This window comes from Lepidochelys olivacea (assembly GCF_965140295.1).
Source record: "Lepidochelys olivacea isolate rLepOli2 genome assembly, chromosome: 15".
NCBI classification, from domain to species: Eukaryota; Metazoa; Chordata; order Testudines; family Cheloniidae; genus Lepidochelys; species Lepidochelys olivacea.
In genome coordinates this window covers 16305792-16324492 of record NC_140425.1, presented here as the reverse complement: position 1 = coordinate 16324492, position 18701 = coordinate 16305792, and the positions used below count along the sequence as shown (strand labels likewise).

Here is an 18701-nt window from a genome sequence, read left to right as displayed (position 1 = left end):
GTTAACATTTCATTGAATTCAATTATTTTTTAAAAATACAATCTTTTGCATGAAAAAAGCCATACAAGGTGGGACCTTGCTTTCAGATGTGTATTCTTCCAGCACTGGGGGCTTCTGAACAGCTGACTGTGCTCTGTGTCTTCAGTGCAATTTGTGATTGTCAGTGTTTACATACAAAGGTAATTCAGGGGATATTTGATCAGTAAACTGCAGCACGCTGTATTGCAGCAACTTTAACTCTTTGGTGGATACTGGAACCACTGTGCAGGGGAGACCTTGCAGAGAGTGTAAATGCCTTCCGTAGATAGCACCTCAGCAGGAATTGCCTGCATGCTGCTGCACAGGTGGAAATTGGGGTTGGCTGCATGAGGGGCAAGACTGGAGCGCTAGTCTGGAGGATCTGCTGCTACCAGTACCACAACAGATCTTTCTAGGCATTCATGACTTGTACTATGACATAGTAACAAAGCTAGGCACTCAGATACCATGGTGATGAGCATGACATAAATGCCTAGATAGAGAGAGGAGCTAGACTGTAAGCTCTTAGTGTTGTGTTTGGATAGTGCCTAGCACAAAGGGGACCTGATTGGGACTACTAGGTGATACCACAATACAAATAATAATAATAATAATAATGAGTCCTTCTCCATGGCTGATGGAGAAGACTACGTCCCTCTTTTGGGCCCAGGGAGTTCCCCAGCACTCCGATGTACTTGGGCTGGATTTGGACCTACAGAAGGGTTACTGAGGGACTAACTATGAAATGATTGTTTACCACCTCAAAGCTTACTTCACTAAGTCACTGATCTAATAGAACCTATATTAAAAATCATAGTGAAAAAGAAACTACATACTCCCCAGCTGATTTTAAATCAGATAGCTACTAGCTACAAGTCTTATTAGCAGATTTTTAGTTTTAGAGCGACTTTCATTGTCCTGAGAGAGATGAGGTGCTATCTCACTAATATCCTGGGACTGACATAGCTGCATTTCATTGTCCTTTTAATTTTTAAACACTGTTGTGTACAAAGCATCCCATTTGAAATGTTTGGGGGGCGGGATCTGCGCACCACTTCAAAGACCATTCATTTAAAATATAAGGGGGAGGACAAGGTTGGCTCTAGTACTGGTGATAGCCAATCAAAGATTTGCACTCAGTGTAGATTGAGGGCATGGTTACACTTGTAGATGTAGAGCGCTTTGAGTTAAACCAGCCTTCAGAGAGCACAATAGGGAAAGCACTGCAGTCTGTCCATACTGACAGCTTCAAGCGCACTGGCGTGGCCACATTTGCGGCACTTGCACCGGCATTGGAAGCGGTGCATTGTGGGCAGCTATCCCAGCATGCAAGTGACTGCAACGTGCTTTACAAATGGGGTGGGGTGGAGTGTGACAGGGAGTGTGTTGTGTGTATGTGGGGGGAGAGAGAGAGTGGGTTTTTTTTGGGGGGGGGGGCTGAGAGCATGTCAGCATGCTGTCTCATAAGTTTATACAGCAGCAGACCCCCTCCCCCTCTCTCTCACACACAGGATTCCCCAGTAATGGTTGCTTTGTCTCAGAGCAGATAAGCAGCCGGCTGTCAGAAATGGAGCTTTCAAAGGGCATATCCACATTCCTGCAGTGATTCCAAAACAATGAGAAGAGTGGCCACTTGACTTAAGGGGATTATGGGACGTTTCCGGAGGCTGATCAGAGCGCAGTAATGCAACACCTCGTCCACACTGACGCCGGGGCGTTTCAGCCAAGGCGCAACAAGCGTTAATCTTCTCGCCGAGGTGGAGTACCAGCAGCGCTGTAGCCGCGGAGTCAGAGCACTCTTGGTGCCTTGCCAGGGCGGCCGGGGAGTGAGCTCGTGCGCCCGGGGCTCCTTTATCGCACTGTAACTCGCAAGGGTAGCCAAGCCCTCAATCTTGGATTCTTAAGGTGATGAAGGGAGCCAGGATATAGGTAATAATATACAGGCACTCGATGGACGCAAGTCTCAATCATGCCTCTGGACTGATACTGCAAATGGTGCTGTCCCCTCTATTCCCCAGTCCTCTCCCTGTTTGCAGTATTAATTGACAGAGCCCCCCCGCCTGAACACTAGCGTCAGCTCCTGGTCAGTTTCCTAGGTTGTGTCCACAGCAGACTTCTTTCCCCTAAGCTTCCCCCTGTTGCAATGCCACCAGGGGTAGTAATGGCTGGAGCTCTGGTGAAGACAGAGAGTCCTACAGCCCCCCCCCGCTTTTAACGCCTGGGTCCCCCTCACGCAGGTCAACGCCGCCACCCACGCGCCCAGAGCCGCTCGCCTCACCGTACTCAGGCGGCGCATCGGCCGATCCCCACCGGAAGCCCCGCCCCCCGGCGCTGATTGGCTGTCGGTCTTTGTTGTGGGGGGGGTGGGGGGAGCGTGCCGCCGCCGCCATCTTGAGCGGAGCTAGAGCCAGGCGAGCGGCCCACGGAGCCTGTTCCTGACCTTCCGTCCGCCCCCGCCAGCCAGTCTCCTGCCTCCTCCCGGCCGGGGCGCCAGGCCGAGCCGCCGCAGCCACAGCGGGAGCCGCCGGCTTCCAGCGGGGGCGGGCTCGGTGCGGACGGGGGCCCGAGCGGCCCGGCGGCGGCGGCTCCTCCTCCTCCTCCCGCCTCCTTCCCCCGGGTTTATGGTGCTGCGCTGGGGGAGGATGAACGGAGGATAAATGGTGCCCAAAGCGGACAGCGGCACCTTCCTCCTCCTCTTCCTCCTGGTGCTGAGCATCACCGAGCCGCTGCGGCCAGGTACGGGGGCCGCGAGGGGCCCGGCGGGGGGCGGGGCCCGCGGGGGGACCCAGGCGCGGGGCGAGGGGAAAGGTGCGCGTGAGCGGCCCGTAGTTGGAGCAGGGAGCAAGGCGCCGGGAGGATCGTGGTGGTGCAATAGGGCCACCAGTGGAAGAAGAGGGCCAGGGAGGGGCTCAGGCGGTTGGAGGGCGGGCTGGCCCTGCCTCCAGAGCGGGTTCGGGGGGGTCACGCTTCTCCTCAGTGGATGCATGGGGGGGGGGGTGGTCCTTGTAATGGTCTACTTGGGGGGAGGCGGGGAGGAGTAGCATTGCACACGGGGATGGTTCATGTGTCGTCTTCTAGGTGAGGACTCTGCTGCTCAACGTTTGTTTGCAGGTTGCGCTCGTAAATTGTGTTTCTGCTACCGTTTCCAGGAAGGGGGACTGTGTAGCTGGCCTGCTTCTGCCCCCTCACTGCATTCAGGAGCGGTTTGCTCCCCTCGTTCCCTTATCCCATACACAACTTCATGTTGTAGTGGACCTTCATTAGCAGCTGGGAGTTGGATTGTGTTATTTTACAAAGTGATTGGTTGTTGTAGCAAATATTTCGGAGACTATTTAAGTGATTTTTCAAGTTGATAGTGTTCTCGGTTGTCTGAACATTTTGTACGTACTGTAGTTACAGGTACAGATGACTAAAAAGCCCCAGTTGGGTAGTAACAGATCAGTTTGTATATTGCATTTGTTTTGTCACAGGAATTTGGGCTTTGCATGTAGATGTAGGAAGACGTATTGGGAAGTTTTGTTTTAATGAGCAAGAATTTTGTTCTAGCTGGAAATCATCTACCGTCTCATAAGACGAAGCACGCTTTTATAGAAAACTGAACATTGTTGAGGTTGTTTTAGAGGAATACATCTGGGTCAAAATTAGTTTTTATTGTATGTGGGTTGCTAATGTGGCCAAGAATTGAGAAAAGTTCATTTTACCTCCATCTTGGGGCCTTGAAGCTGACCTGAAATTCAAGTTCTTGATGGAAGAACCCTTGTTGTGTTAAATTGTGCATGTGGATTATATAGCAGTCTTCACTGCTAACTTTTTAGTAAATGATGTTGGCTGTGATTGAACAAGGGGAAACTTCAGTCACTCAGTTTATGTTGGTGGGTCTTCTTGATGAGATTGGCATTATGTGGATTGGGAGTTAATAATTTATAACCTTGGAAAACTTCAGTAGCAAATATGTAACTGTTAGTGTTGAAAGATCTCCATGCGCTACTGCAGTGTGATTCAAAGTTTCCATGCTTTCTTTTCCTACCAGAGTCCCTAAATTCCATTTGATCACTTAAAGGATTCTCTCTTCCTTGACCCCTCAATCCCCATTCCCTGGTTTCCCAGTTCTGTTTGGGTAGTGGTTGTATTAAAAATGAGGTCAGTGGCTTTTTTAAATGGAATTTGGTCAGCTGGGGAAGCTAATGATCCAACCAGTGGACCAAATTCAGTGACAAGTCCTGGTCATGTGCCACCTGAGGCACGTTACGCTAAGAAGTGACTCATTAAAATGTTAGCCAAGATATAGACATCTGAAAGGTCATTACTGTTCACTTCTTGTAGCTGCTGTTTATCTAAAAGTACAGTCCATTTGTATTCTTATTCATGGGTGTCATGGCAGAGCTCTCTCCTCTCTCAGCAAATATTGACACTAGAGAGAAGCTGTAGCAAGGCATAGGTTGAGCCAGGACCCTACTGTTTAGCATTAAGTTCATTCTTGAATGTGGTTGGCCGTTTTTGAACTGAGATAAAACGGGTAAAGTTGTAGTCCTAACTTTGAATCTTCTTGGTTTTGCTTGTTTGGATCATAACTTCAACTTTCAGACAAATTGTTTTATGAAACAGTGACGTTGGGAGACCACCTTATGAGACAGTATTTCCCAAACACAGTTAAAACATGGCTGGATCAAATAGTGTGGTCAATCCCACCAACACAGTTCAGTGCCATGTTGTAACTGGGTTCTCCTGTTGAGATTGGTTTTATAGTGTAGTAGGAGCTTATGCTTTAAATAGTAAAAATAACAGAAATCTTGTATTAACATTTCTGTAGTCATAAGTTTTCTGCATAGGAGAATTGCTGTTTTAAAACTAACTAACAAATTAGTTGGCAGATGATTTGATTTATATCCAGTCTTTTTACTAAGTGTAGTCAATAGAATTTCTAATTACAAATGCTCTATAGAGATTCAAACTTTCTACATACTCTTGCAGGTTGTGAAATTTGACCCTAAACACTGATGGAGTGAGCGTCTGATCATTGTAGTCTTTTAGAAATTCGTGAAACGGAGTGATCCATATTGGATAAGACCATTGGTCCATCTAGTATGACATCTCACCTCTGTCAGTGGCCAATCCCTCATGTTTCTTAGGAAGTTATGACGTTCACTGCGGTATGTTGCACTGTTGCAAGCCACTTCTTACATTGATGCAGTATGTCTACTTCAGGGAGTTTGTGCTGGTGTAGCTACACTTGTGAAAACATCCCCCATGTAGACAAACCTTAACTCCCCTTGTCTCCTCTTCAGGTCAAATAACCCTACCTTTTGAAGGTGATAACACAAAGGTTCTCCTATACCAGAGGTGGGCAAACTACGGTCCGCAGGACCCTCTTGCCCGGCCCCTGAGCTCCTGACCCGGGAGGCTAGCCCCCGCCGTTCCCCCCTCCCCCGCAGCCTCAGCGTGCCATGCTTCTGGTGTCGTGTATTAAACTGCTCCGCGTGAGAATGGTAGCAGTTAAGGAGAGCAATTTACTGCACTACACTGGCGCAGTGCTCTGGGCGGCACGGCTGTAGCGCTGCCAGCCACTGGTGCTCTGTGCTGCATGGTAAGAGGGCAGGGAGCAGGGGGGGTTGGATAGAGGGCAGGGGAGTTTGGGGTGGTGGGCAGGAGTGTGGATGGGGTCAGGGCGGTCAGAGGGTGGGGAATGGAGGGGCAGTTTGAATGGGGTGGTGGGGGGCAGTCAGGGGCAGGGGTTCTGGGGGGCAATCGGGGACAGGGAGTTGGGGTGTGTGTGGATGGGGCAAAGGTTCTGGGGGGGCTGTCAGGGAACGGGGTGAGGGTGTGGGTTGGATTGGGCAGGAGTTCCAGGGGGGTGTTGGGGCAAGAAGCACGGGGGGGGGGGGATGGAGGGGGCACAGCCTCCCCTAACCGGCCCTCCATACAATTTCTGAAACCCGATTTGGCCCTCAGGCCAAAAAGTTTGCCCACCCCGTCCTATACCTATAACCATATACATTTCCCCCTCTCTAGACTCTGATCTGTTGTTTTGAAGTAATCAAAATCAGATACAGTATTCCAGACAGAATGTGCCATTTGTTGTTTGTGGAATTTCTTAATCCGATTGTGAATATACCCAAGCATCCTATTTACTTTGAATGCTAATGCTGTGTAGGCAGAAATCTTCATTGAGCTGTCCATGGTGACTCCCACGTCTTTTTCTCAGAAAAGCCCACAATTTCAAAGCCTATCAGTATGTACAAGAACTCTAGACTTTTTGCCAGTGTTGTTTTCTTTACACTTAATGTCTTCAAATTACCAGCCACAAATAAAGCTAAAACTGTAGTTGTGTAAATGAAATAATCTTGCTGTATCCCACTTGTATTGGATCTGATAAGTCCAGAGATGCAGACTGGAAAAGACTTGCTCACTGAAGTGAAAAGTGTGTACAAAGTTCACTTCATATTGCCTTACAATCAAAGGTGTTGGAGGCACAGTGCTTTTATTGGAAGTCAATAACAGGCTAGGAGATGCATGTTCTGGGCTAGACCCACCTATATTGGGGTGGGGTGACAGTCCTGGAAAGGTTTTGGAACACTGAGGACTATTGATTTAGGAAGGATGGCTGCAGCTAATGTAAGGCTGTTCTCAAATAACCAAAAGGGCGGTTACAGACAATCTGAGACTTCCTGCCTTGGGCTGAAGGTGCTGCTTGCATAACTCAGTCCATTCTAATCAAGCAGCTCCGTATGCTATCATGTTAATTCTAGACTTGCCTTGTGCCCCTGTTGTTGTTATACTATATTTTAAAAATAAAGACTAAAACTTTCCTTATTTTTTCCAAGCCCTCACAAGTGCATAATCTTTTTAGAGCAACCTCACAGAAAATAGTTTGAATGGATCTACATCTTGTAACTGGTGTGTTTGTTTTTAGCAAATTAGTACTGAGAGCAAAGCCAATTAGCATGGTTGATTTTTTTTCTTCTTCTTTCTTCCTAGGGTGGTTATAAATGTATTCGTTTTTTAGGCTATTGTGGTCACCCATGCCTTCATCAGGCACTCCTAAAGCACTAGACGTTTGGCCTATCCTTAGACACTTGGGAGGTTTTCGAGGGCAAAACGCAGTTGGGTGCCTAACTACCATAAAATTCCATGGGAGTTGGGCACCTAACTGGTCTTTGAGACGCTCAGTTATTTTGTTGTACATTTAAAAAGTGAGATTCTATTTTTTGATCATGAGAATACATTTTAAAAATTCTAAAATATTAGGTGTAAGACACTGATTAAGTATTCAAGGGGCATCGCTTTTTTGCTCTGGACAGTTCTTGCATTATTGGCTGTATATTTTTAAAAGCTGAGGATGTGGACTTTGAAGTATGAAATGTCAGAATAGTCCATTTATTAGGGCGGTCAAACGATTAAAAAAATAGTCGCAATTAATCGCAGTTTTAATCGCTCTGTTAGACAGTAATAGAATACAAATTTAAATTTATTAATATTTTTGGACGTTTTTCTGCATTTTCAAATATATTGATTTGAATGTCAACATAATACAAAGTGTACGGTGCTCACTATATTCTTTTTGATTACAAATATTTGCACTATAAAAAGATAAGAAATAATATCTTTGAATTCACCTCATTCAAGTACTGTAGTGCAATTTCTTTATCATGGAAGTTATGAATGTAGAATTTATTTTTTACATGACTGCACTCAAAAATAGAACAATGTAAAACTTTAGAGCCTACAAGTTGAAGCATGAAGGGGCATACGAATGTTTAGCGTATCTTGTATGTAAATACCTTGCAGCGCCAGCTACAACAGTACCATGCGGATGCCTATTCTCACTTTCAGGTGATGTAAATAAGAGCGGGCAGCATTATCTCCCATAAATGTAAACGAACATGTTTGTCTTAGCGATTGCCTGAACAAGAAGTAAGAGTGAGTGGACTTTCCAGAGGAAATAATTTAATAATGTTAAAATCTTGTGTGCCTGAGCTAATTAGCATTAGTTACAAGACTTTCCAGTGCAGGTAATTTAATTAAAACTTGATTTCAATCTTATGGTTAGCTGTGAGATTAAAATTTTGATGTGCTTTGATGCAAGGTTACTGCAGGTGGGTGAATGTTCTGCTGTGGTTTGCCCTATGCATATGCTGACACATGACATGCATTTAAATCACCAAACGTTTAATTGTCTTCCTCTCCCATGTCACAGTACAGTTTTATAGGTCTTAACATCACTTTTATAATTTGACATTTTTGTATTTAATGTACTAACGCTAAAATGTCATAGACATAAAATACAGAATTGATCACTTTCTTAGATGAAGAAAGCTAATCGCAAGGCATGTTAAAATTGTTTATGAATGATCACTCACTTTTGTTTATTGAATCTGTGTAGAAAAATGCCCTTTTTTGGCTGAATGGTTTTTACCCTTTCTTTTCCAGTAGAATTAAATATGTTCTTCAGATACTAGCCAATCACAAAATCTGCCCGGAGAAGGATTCTTCCTTCGTTTTACTGTTTGTTTTAGGGAGGCCTCATTGCCAAAAGCAGCATTTCTCAAACTGGGGGTCCCGTCCCCAAAGGGGGTTGCAAGGCTATTTTAGGAGGGTCATGAGATCACAAAAAATATTGCTGGAGGGAGGGAGGTACAGCACAGAGATGATGTGTGGGGGGCTATGCAGGGTCAAGTGCCTCCCCCTGAGATTGGCCTGCTTGTGGGGGAGGGAGAAGTGCTCTGTCCTCCTCCCCCTGCACTTGTCCCCGGCATACTCAGCCCCTGTCTCTGGCCATGGAGGGAAGGAGGGGGCGGGATCAGTTGCTTCTTACGCTGGCCGCTCTGGGTCGCTGCTCTGTGCAGTGAAGCAGCTGCCTGAGAGAGCCCAGTTGGGGCGGTGGTCCACCCTGCCTCCAGCCAGCTGCTGGGGACAGGGGCTGAGCAACCCAGAGGCCCCCCTCTCCACCAGCACATTTCCGGCCTGCTTGGCCCCTGTCTCTGGCAGATGGGGAGGGGAGGAGGGAGCGGGACGCCACTGGGCTCTCCAAGGCAACTGCTGCGCTGCACAGAGCAGCAACCGGTGATGTAAATAATGTGTAAAAACAGTAACCATGTAACCAATTAAAGTTCTATTGGTTACACAATTAAACATTTACCAGGGAACTAAGGGTGGGGGGTGCTGCAGCATGGGGATCCCCACCCCGCATCCTGGCAGGCTCAGGGTCCCAGGACGGGGTGCAGGCCTGGGGGCCTAACTGCCGACACCCCAGGTGTGGATCCTGACAACTGGCACGGACGCCAGCAGCCTGGAGGGATCCCGGGATGCCAGGTGGCAGCAGAGCCCTGGCACGGGGCAGTAGCTGGGATTTTGGGTGCGCAGGGATGCCAGGCAGCAGCAGAGCCCCAGGGGCACAGGGCTGACAGCTGGGAGGGACCCTGGATGGAGTTTAACAGTTAACAGAAACTGATAAGCATCAAGCTTATTGGTTAACAGGTTAAACTCTTACATCCTTAGCAGTGACTGGGAGCTGCTGGCTTGAGCCACCTGAGAAGTCATGTGTCTTTCCTGGTTGTGCCCTCATTTGAGGAGGCATGAGTTGTCTATGGTACAGCAGCTGCTGCTCTCCGGCCACCCAGCTCTGAAGGCGGTGCCGCCACCAGCATCAGGGCAGAAGTAAGGGCTGGACTTTGCTAGGGGGAGATCAAGTCTACTGCAATCAATGCAGGAGGCATTGATTTAGCAGGTCTAGTGAAGACCTGCTAAATCAATGGCAGAGTGCTCTTCGGTCAGCCCTGGTACGCCAGCTCTCCAAGAAGAATAAGGGAAGTCGACTGGAGAGCGTCTCCTGTCAATCCAGCTCAGTGAAGACACCAGGTTAAGTCAACCTACGCTACGTTGACTCCAGCTATGTTGTTCATTTAGCTGGAGTAGCATAATTTAGGTCAATTTACCCCTGTAGTGCAGTCAAGCCCTGAGGGTGGCAATATCATGAGTGTGCTCCTGTGAGTGTGTACAGTAATTTGCTATGGGGGTGGCGGTGTTGTCACAGCCTAAAATATTTTCAAAGGGGAATCAGCAAAAAAAAGAAGTTTGAGAACCCAGGCCTAAAGGTTGAATAGGAGACAAGGTGTCAAGACATGGGTACTCGTTCCTCATTTTGCTGCTGATTCACTATGACCTTGGGAAAGTTGCTTACCCTCCCTGTGACTCAGTTTATAGATGAGGAAGCTAAGAGTAATAATACTTATTCTGCCCTGTCGAGTGATTTTGAGCTCTTTGGAGAAAGGCATTAACTAAATGCATAGTATGCCACTGATGGGAAAGCAGAGCTTGAAAAATCCCCAAATATCTGTTAGTTAGAAGGTGGTATTTAATGACCAAATGAGGACATGCAAAATTGGGGTAGAGGTTGGGGGATCATTCCTGACGGAAAATCAATGCAAATGAGGCTGCAAAAAAAGCCAGCTCTGCCGCTGCACACTGAGGGGTGGCCTGTCTTTTGTATCAGCCTTGGCTATTTAGTTTTTAACTTTGGAGCTCTTCAGGCTCTGCGTGGGAGAGTTTCTTTGTTCCCTCTTCTCTATCTCCTTGTTAGCTTTTCATGCTGATGGAGGTGGGCCTGCTCCATATTTCCCTAGTCTCCCTCATCTTTTTCGTCTGCTTCTCCCTCTTCCAGTCTGTTTTGTACTTGCCTTTCGAGTCACTTTTTGGCACCAGCTTTTCCTTTGGTTTTCTCCTATAACTCTTCCTTGTTTTTTTTTTTTTTTTTTTTTTTGGATCTGCCTCTTCTCCTTTTGGTGTGATGTGTATAAGGGGTAAGAAATCAGTCAGATCATGTACTGCTGCTTGTGTATCTGGCAAGTGAAACTGATCCAGCTGCAAATTTTAGCTTGCTGCTCCTGCCAGTGTAGCAAAGGGACAAAATGGAAAAGAAAAATACAAGAATTGTTAATCAGTTTCAGTGTAAAAGTAGCTATGAAACTGACATACTACTTATAACTTTCATTCCTCTGCTCTGGTGTCTCAGCAAGAGCAGCAAAGTAAAATTTGCAAGCACCGATCAGTTTCACTTGGCTGCTGATGGCAAGCAGAACAAGAAAGGAAGATCACAAAAAGAGAATAGTCTCTCATCAATCCTTTCAAAAATGGGAGAGGAACTCAAAGAGAACATCATTGGTTAACAACATGGACATACAAAACAGACTGAGGGAAGCAGAGTAAAAGTAAATGGAGAAGGTAGGAGGTAAGAAGGTGACAGTCTGAAAGAGGATTATGAAAATTCTTTTCTTTCCCAGTAGTCGGGGTGCAAGGGTAAACCCCAATTCAAGGAATCTTACCAGCTAAGTTTGATATGAAAGATGGAGAAACCCATAGCTAGGTCCCCACTCAGTGTATGGAAAAATATATAGCGTTAAGACTTGAATTAGCAAATCGATTCTCTGGAATTAACCTTGTCCTTTTCTTGGTTTTGATCTTTATTTGTAATGCAAGAGTTGTAACTAGCTCTAGAATCTGTTTTCATGAGTAATGACTCTTAACTTCTGAGCTCTCTTTCTAATATTAATTAGACAGTTTGTTGTAACTTAATCAAAGAAGTTTGTCGTTATCCTGAGAGATGATTATAGCTGACATTTTCTACCAAGTTTATTAATTGTAGTAAAACTTCTGTTTATATTGTATATGGTTATGCTTATCCAATAGAAAATTGTCTACTTCATTTATCATCTTCTCATTATGGTATACAGAATATAGAAATAGCTCAGTGCCAGGTATAGTGTGGACTAAATAAGTGACTGAAAATTAGTGTTTATAAAGTGAATTGAGTGTTCATGAAAGGTGCAAGATTGACCGCCCCAGAGAAGGAAATATCCTATCCTCTGAAGAAGCAGAGTGTGTGGAGGGGCAGACATAACGCAACACAACTGCTTTGCCAGTGTGCTTCTCTCCTAATCTAGAAAGATCACCTCTGCTGGTGAGGTTTGTTGAGATTCAGTGCTAACCATGCTTTGTCCTCTGAGATGGTCTACAAGAGAACCAACTGTGGTGGTAGGTTTTTTAACATGGACACTTATTCACTGGGAAGTGGACTAAGCCCCCGACTAATTTGTCTGTTGGAATAACTACTGGATTATAACTGTGTTGCTAAAAACCTGGGCTGAAGTTTAACCTGCAGCCTAGAAATGGTACGCTCTGTTATCTTCCAAGCCAGCGATTTCCGGAGACTTTCCGGGTGATGTTTTAACCTATTGTCTCTTAACTAAAAAATCAGTCTGCTAACCCTCTATCAGGTAACAGCATTTTAATGATATTTGTGAATCATATGGAACTTTTGAGAAAATGAGCTAGATATTGTAGAACAGGACATCATACAGGACTTGATGCCTATTAGCACAGGGTTTTTTACTCTGGTCACTGTGACGCCCTCCGTTCCATTCAAGTCACAGTTGTCGTGTTTATTGTTTATGGTACTTAAATGAAACATTAAGCCATTGCCTAATTAATAGTTTTTTTGAAATTGACTAACTGCTAGGCTTGGTCATACAGAAGAACAAAATTAATGAATATGTTCAGTTAATTTTACTGGCATTCATCCCTTCGTAGTTGACCATTTGTAGAGATGGTTGACCATTGCAAAGTGTGTCTAATCAAATATTCAGTCAATACTGATGGAATTAGTCAAAATTTATTCATCAAATGCTATTTGGCTGTACTTACTACATCTCTCTCTTCTGTGTCTTGGCTTCCTGATTTCAGTCCACTGCTTTTTTTCTTTTCTATAATGGATCACTGTCTCTCTTCTCCTGAGTTGTCGTCTACTCTCATGTGCGCTACCTGCTTGCCATGGTCAACCATGCCTTTCTATCCATGAGATAGGACTACTCTATGCACTCTACATTGCGCTACACCTTAAGAGAATTTGGGAAGTGAAGCTACTGAAAAATGTATCTACGTTAAGTGATGTTTCTCTTGGAATGCACATTGATTCCATGTTCTGTACTGGCTGACACTGTGGTTTTTGGATGGAGTTTAAGGTGTTCTTTTTGAATTCTGAAGCCCTGAACGTTTTGGGTTTCACCCACCTTAGGGTATGTCCATAAAGTGATTGCGGCTTGTATGGAACATGCCGGACTACTGGTATCTAAGAAGCCATGGTAGCTTGAGTAATTACCAAGCCTTCTGGGCAGGCTTGTACAGCCTTCACTGAAGTCAGGGCGACTGCAGCTTCACTGCTACTAAGTACCAGAGCTAATCATCTTAAAATGCTAGCTTGGGTACGTCTAGGTGATCTGTAGTCACATCCTCTGATTGCAGTGTAGACATACCAGTAAAGACTACCTTGCACCTTGAGTGACACCACAGTTGCAGTCATATGAGGTGCATGAGTTAGAGTTTGGTTTAAATTGGAAGGAGCTATATAGGTGGGTGTTCATAGTAAGGGATACTTGACCCTGGAACTCAGCTCTTCTCCTTGTTCTACCAGAACCTTGATGTGATGACTTCCAGGGCTTAGTGCGAGACACTGCTGTTCTTGTGGACTTTTTAAGGGACTGGAGGGTTTTGAGAATGGTGTTAGGCAGATGGCTAGGATGAGCCTCTGTTGGCATTGAGTCGGTATAGTTCTTTAATCATTTGTGTTTAGCATCTATACACATGTATAAGATTGACAGTGCATTCTAGAAGAAAAAGATTTTAGGTTTGGATTTCTTCTCATCTAAAATGAATATGCCCTGTCTAGACTAGAGTAAAATGTGTGTTTGATAACATGTTCTAGCTAAGATGGTCTAATCGTCTAATGTAGATAAATTGCACTGTTGCTAACACCTGTTTAGCTGGTTGAGTGTAAGGACTTTTAGAACATGTTGGTTGCAATATTACCTAACAGTACATCATTTTTTTCCTAGTCTAGGATAGGTATTAGCACAACTAAGTTACAGGCAGTTATTTTTGTACTGTGAACAACTTACCTAAGGAGATCATATGAGTTTTCCTTGCCACTGTCATTTAGAATTGTAAACTGCGTTTGCTCTGTGATCTTTAGGTTATGAGTTTATCTGATTAGTTGGGCAGGTCTTGGAGAATTATTTGGGCTATATTTAAAAGATGCTGCTTCATCACTAAATACAGTAGCAGAACAAAAATGTACTCTGTAATATAGGAGGCTGGAAAATCTTGCTGGAAATGTATAGACGACAAAGGTAGGGGTGCTGCTGCAGCAATACTTAAAGACAAGCCAACTTAGGACCCTGAGATTGTACTCAAGCAGTTACTCCATGCTGCTGTGGTTTCACTGCTATTGTTGTTGAAGCTAACTAGATCAAATCTAGCTCGAATATGTCTACAGCTGCTGCATTCGCACCTGGGATTGCAGTGTAGGCATACCCCGTGACTCAGTCAGAAGCATTGCCCCCTGCCTCTGCTAGTATCTGGAAAAGAGTAGGATACTAGGATTTCTGTGCTGCCACTTTGATCTGGCTGAGGGGGCTTACACGCTTGTCAGTCTCTGGATAATAGGTGTTTTAATTTGCATCTGCCTAAAGGAGGCAGCTCTTTTTTTCCATATTCAGAACCTTCTGGTTGCTTTAAGAGCAATTATGTCTCCATAATTCCGTCCTTTCCCATATTCTCTCTTAAGTCTTCCTTCCCTATGAATGGTTTCAGAGTAGTAGCCGTGTTAGTCTGTATCTGTAAAAAGAAAAGGAGGACTTGTGGCACTTTAGAGACTAACAAATTTATTAGAGCATAAACTTTCGTGAGATACAGTTCACTTCATGGGATGCATACAATGGAAAATATGGTGGGGAGATTTTATATACACAGAGAATATGAAACAATGGGTGTTACCATACAGACTGTAACAAGAGTGATCAGGAAAGGTGAGCTATTACCAGCAGGTTTCAGAGTAACAGCTGTGTTAGTCTGTATTCGCAAAAAGAAAAGGAGTACTTGTGGCACCTTAGAGACTAACCAATTTATTTGAGCATAAGCTTTCGTGAGCCACAGCTCACTTCATCGGATGCACAAAGTGGAAAATACAGTGAGGATGTTTTTATACCCTATACCGGAAACCTACTGACCGCTATTCCTACCTACATGCCTCCAGCTTTCACCCTGACCACACCACACGATCCATTGTCTACAGCCAAGGTTTACGATACAACTGCATTTGCTCCAACCCCTCAGACAGAGACAAACACCTACAAGATCTCTATCAAGCATTTTTACAACTACAATACCCACCTGCTGAAGTGAAGAAACAAATTGACAGAGCTAGAAGAGTACCCAGAAGTCACCTACTACAGGACAGGCCTAACAAAAAAAATAACAGAACGCCACTAGCCGTCACCTTCAGCCCCCAACTAAAACCCCTCCAACGCATTATCAATGATCCACAACCTATCCTGAAGGACGACCCATCACTCTCACAAATTCTGGGAGACAGGCCAGTCCTTGCCTACAGACAGCCCCGCAACCTGAAGCAAATACTCACCAGCAACCACATACCACACAACAGAACCACTAACCCAGGAACCTATCCTCGCAACAAAGCCCATTGCCAACTGTGCCCACATATCTGTTCAGGGGACACCATCACAGGGCCTAATCATGTCGGCCACACTGTCAGAGGCTCGTTCACCTGCACATCTACCAATGTGATATATGCCATCATGTGCCAGCAATGCCCCTTTGCCATGTACATTGGTCAAACTGGACAGTCTCTACGTAAAAGAATAAATGGACACAAATCAGATGTCAAGAATTATAACATTCATAAACCAGTCGGAGAACACTTCAATCTCTCTGGTCACGCGATTACAGACATGAAAGTTGCGATATTACAACAGAAAAACTTCCGAAACAGACTCCAACGAGAGACTGCTGAATTGGAATTAATTTGCAAATTGGATACAATTAATTTAGGCTTGAATAGAGACTGGGAGTGGCTGAGTCATTATAAAAAGTAACCTATTTCCCCTTGTTTATTCCTTTCCTTTCCCCCTCCTCCCCCCACTGTTCCTCAGACGTCCTTGTTATACCCTGGATTTGTGCTGGAAATGGCCCACCTTGATTATCATACACATTGTAAGGAGAGTGATCACTTTAGATAAGCTATTACCAGCAGGAGAGTGGGGTGAGGGGAGAGAGAACCTTTTGTAGTGATAAACACCCATTTTTTCATGGTCTGTGTGTATAAAAATATCCTCACTGTGTTTTCAACTTTGTGCATCTGATGAAGTGAGCTGTGGCTCACGAAAGCTTATGCTCAAATAAATTGGTTAGTCTCTAAGGTGCCACAAGTACTCCTTTTCTTATTACCAGCAGGAGAGCTGTGCGGGAGGGGGATGGGGGGGACCTTTCGTAGTGATAATCAAGGTGGGCTATTTCCAGCAGTTTACCAGAACAGTAGGAGGGGAAATAAACATGGGGAAATAGTTTTACTTTGTGTAATGACACATCCACTCCCAGTCTTTATTCTAGCCTAAGTTAATTGTATCCAGTTTGCAAATCAATTCCAATTCAGCAGTCTCTCCTTGATGTCTGTTTTTGAAGTTTTTTTTGTTGAATTGCCAGTTTTTTGGTCTGTAATCGCGTGACCAAAGAGATTGAAGTGTTCTCCGACTGGTTTTTGAATGATATAATTCTTGACATCTAATTTGTGTCCCTTTATTCTTTTACATAGAGACTGTCCAGTTTGGCCAACGTACAAACTTTTTTTTTTTTTTTTCATGGACTACTTGAAAATTGCTGAGGGTCTTGGCGGACCGCTTAACGATCTTTCCAAATGTTGTTTGTACCATTAGCTCACTATTGTAAAGCGCTTTGGATAAAAGCGCTATATAAAAAAACCCTTAATTAACTTTTTTGTTCTACAAATAAAAGCACACAACTCATATCTTAATATCAGTAATCTTACCTTTCTAATGCGATGGATGTGCTGTAGCAGCCCATGAGCTGGGGCTGGGAAGGAAGGGAGTCCCTCCCCTCCACAGAGCTGAGGTTGGGAAGGAGGGCCATCTCTCCCTGGCAGCCAGAGCCTGCTTGGCTCCACTAATTAGGTGGATGGCCCTTCATTCTCTTGTGTGTGGACGCCCAGGCATGCATCTTAGAGGGAACTATCTGCAGGCCACCTGAATGGAGCTTTTCTGCGGACCACAGTTTGAGAACCTCTGCTTTAAAGAAATTGATAGCTTAAATCCCTGAGCAAGCCAGGGAAAAGTTTCTGCATGCTACTGACAGTTGAATGGAGGTGCGGACCCCTTTGGAAATCTTAGACACAGTGAGTGGAACCCCAGGGATCTGCAGACCACAGGTTGAAAACCACTGTTTTAGATGTAGGTTTAATACTGTTCGGGATTTTGTATGAGGTATTCTTACAATTTACACCTGTTCAGTATTAGAATGTCCTTTTGGCTTTGGAAGTTGGGAATAGTTTTAGTGGTTTAAACTACTGATGATTCCATAGAGTAGGTTTGAAATCCGTGATTTCACTTGTCATTAGACTTCTGGGCTTGCTCATGCCCTGATTTAGGGCCTAACCTTAAACTCTTGAGTAGTCCTGTTGAATTTATTTGGGCTTCTCACATGCTTTAAGTCTAGACATGTGCTCCAATACTTGCTAAAGGCTTTTTAATTTTCTCCTGTCTTTTTTTTTTTTTTCCCTGCAGACTAGAAACATCTCTTCCCTTGAGGAAGCAAATGGGTTTGCTCACCAATGTTCCTAATAAACTCTGAAAGTGTTTAATATTGTATGATTACTAAGAGTTAGCTTGGGCTGCTTTGGTAGTTCACTTGATGGAATTTTGTAAATCATGTCTCATTTGAATGTACTCCGTATTTCCTTAATCTCTGATTTTTACACACATGCTATTCACCTAATATTTTGGAATTAAATTTTCCGTTTCTTCAGAGACAAATTTGCAAAGATCTGTACCAGGGGTGGGAAAACTTTTTGGCCTGAGGGCCACATCGGGTTTCCAAAATTGTATGGAGGGCTGGTTAGGGGAGGCTGTGTCTCCCCAAGCAGCCAGGCGTGGCCAGGCCCCCACCCCATCCACTGCTCCCTGCTGCCCCATCGAACCCCTCCTCTCATTCCTGACTTGCCCCTTGGGACCCCTGCACCATCCAACCACCCCTTCTCCCTGTCCCCTGACCGCCCCCGGAACCCCTGCCCCATCCAACCCCCCTCTCCTTCCTGATGTGGCCCGTGGTTATTGCTCTTTTCTGACTAGTTATTGTATTCTGCTGTGGAGTCCCTATGCTTCTGTTGGAGTTATTCTTTACCTAGCAAAAATGACTAAGTACCATCAGTTATAGCTGGTTATAGGAACAAGTTTGGCTGCATCTGAAGTGCACTGGATTGACCCTTAGAATAGAATTGAGTGGTTAGGGGAAAAAATGGCTATCCTACAGTGCATATATCTTCTACATATGTCAATTCTGAACATACTGCAATCAGTCAGTAAAATAGGATGTTTTGGTGCCCTCTGAGTAATCTATAGCTCTCCACTTTCTCTGGCTGTCTTTCAGAGGTGTTTGCAACAAACCGCTTTTGTGGAAAACACTGTCAGAAATTGGGGAAAAATTAATGTCCCTGTGCCCAAATGATCCCTGTTTGTCATGCTCGGGGCTGATGGTACCAACATAGGGTCCAGAGTAACCTTGAGGGGACCAGGTTAGTGGAGAGCTAGTGTTTAATTTGTCCC

General features: G+C 44.8%; 1 protein-coding gene across 2 annotated transcripts in view; it reads left to right on the top strand.

Moving 5' to 3' along the window:
• The first annotated feature begins 2384 nt into the window (after positions 1–2384).
• The window catches only part of DGCR2 (DiGeorge syndrome critical region gene 2), a 66754-nt gene continuing 50437 nt past the window's right edge, over positions 2385–18701 (top strand). For both annotated transcript variants that reach the window (XM_084648973.1, XM_084648972.1), the window contains exon 1: positions 2385–2754. In XM_084648973.1, the coding sequence (XP_084505099.1) occupies positions 2676–2754 (79 nt within the window). In that variant the 5' untranslated portion in view covers positions 2385–2675. The remainder of the gene's footprint in view (positions 2755–18701) is intronic.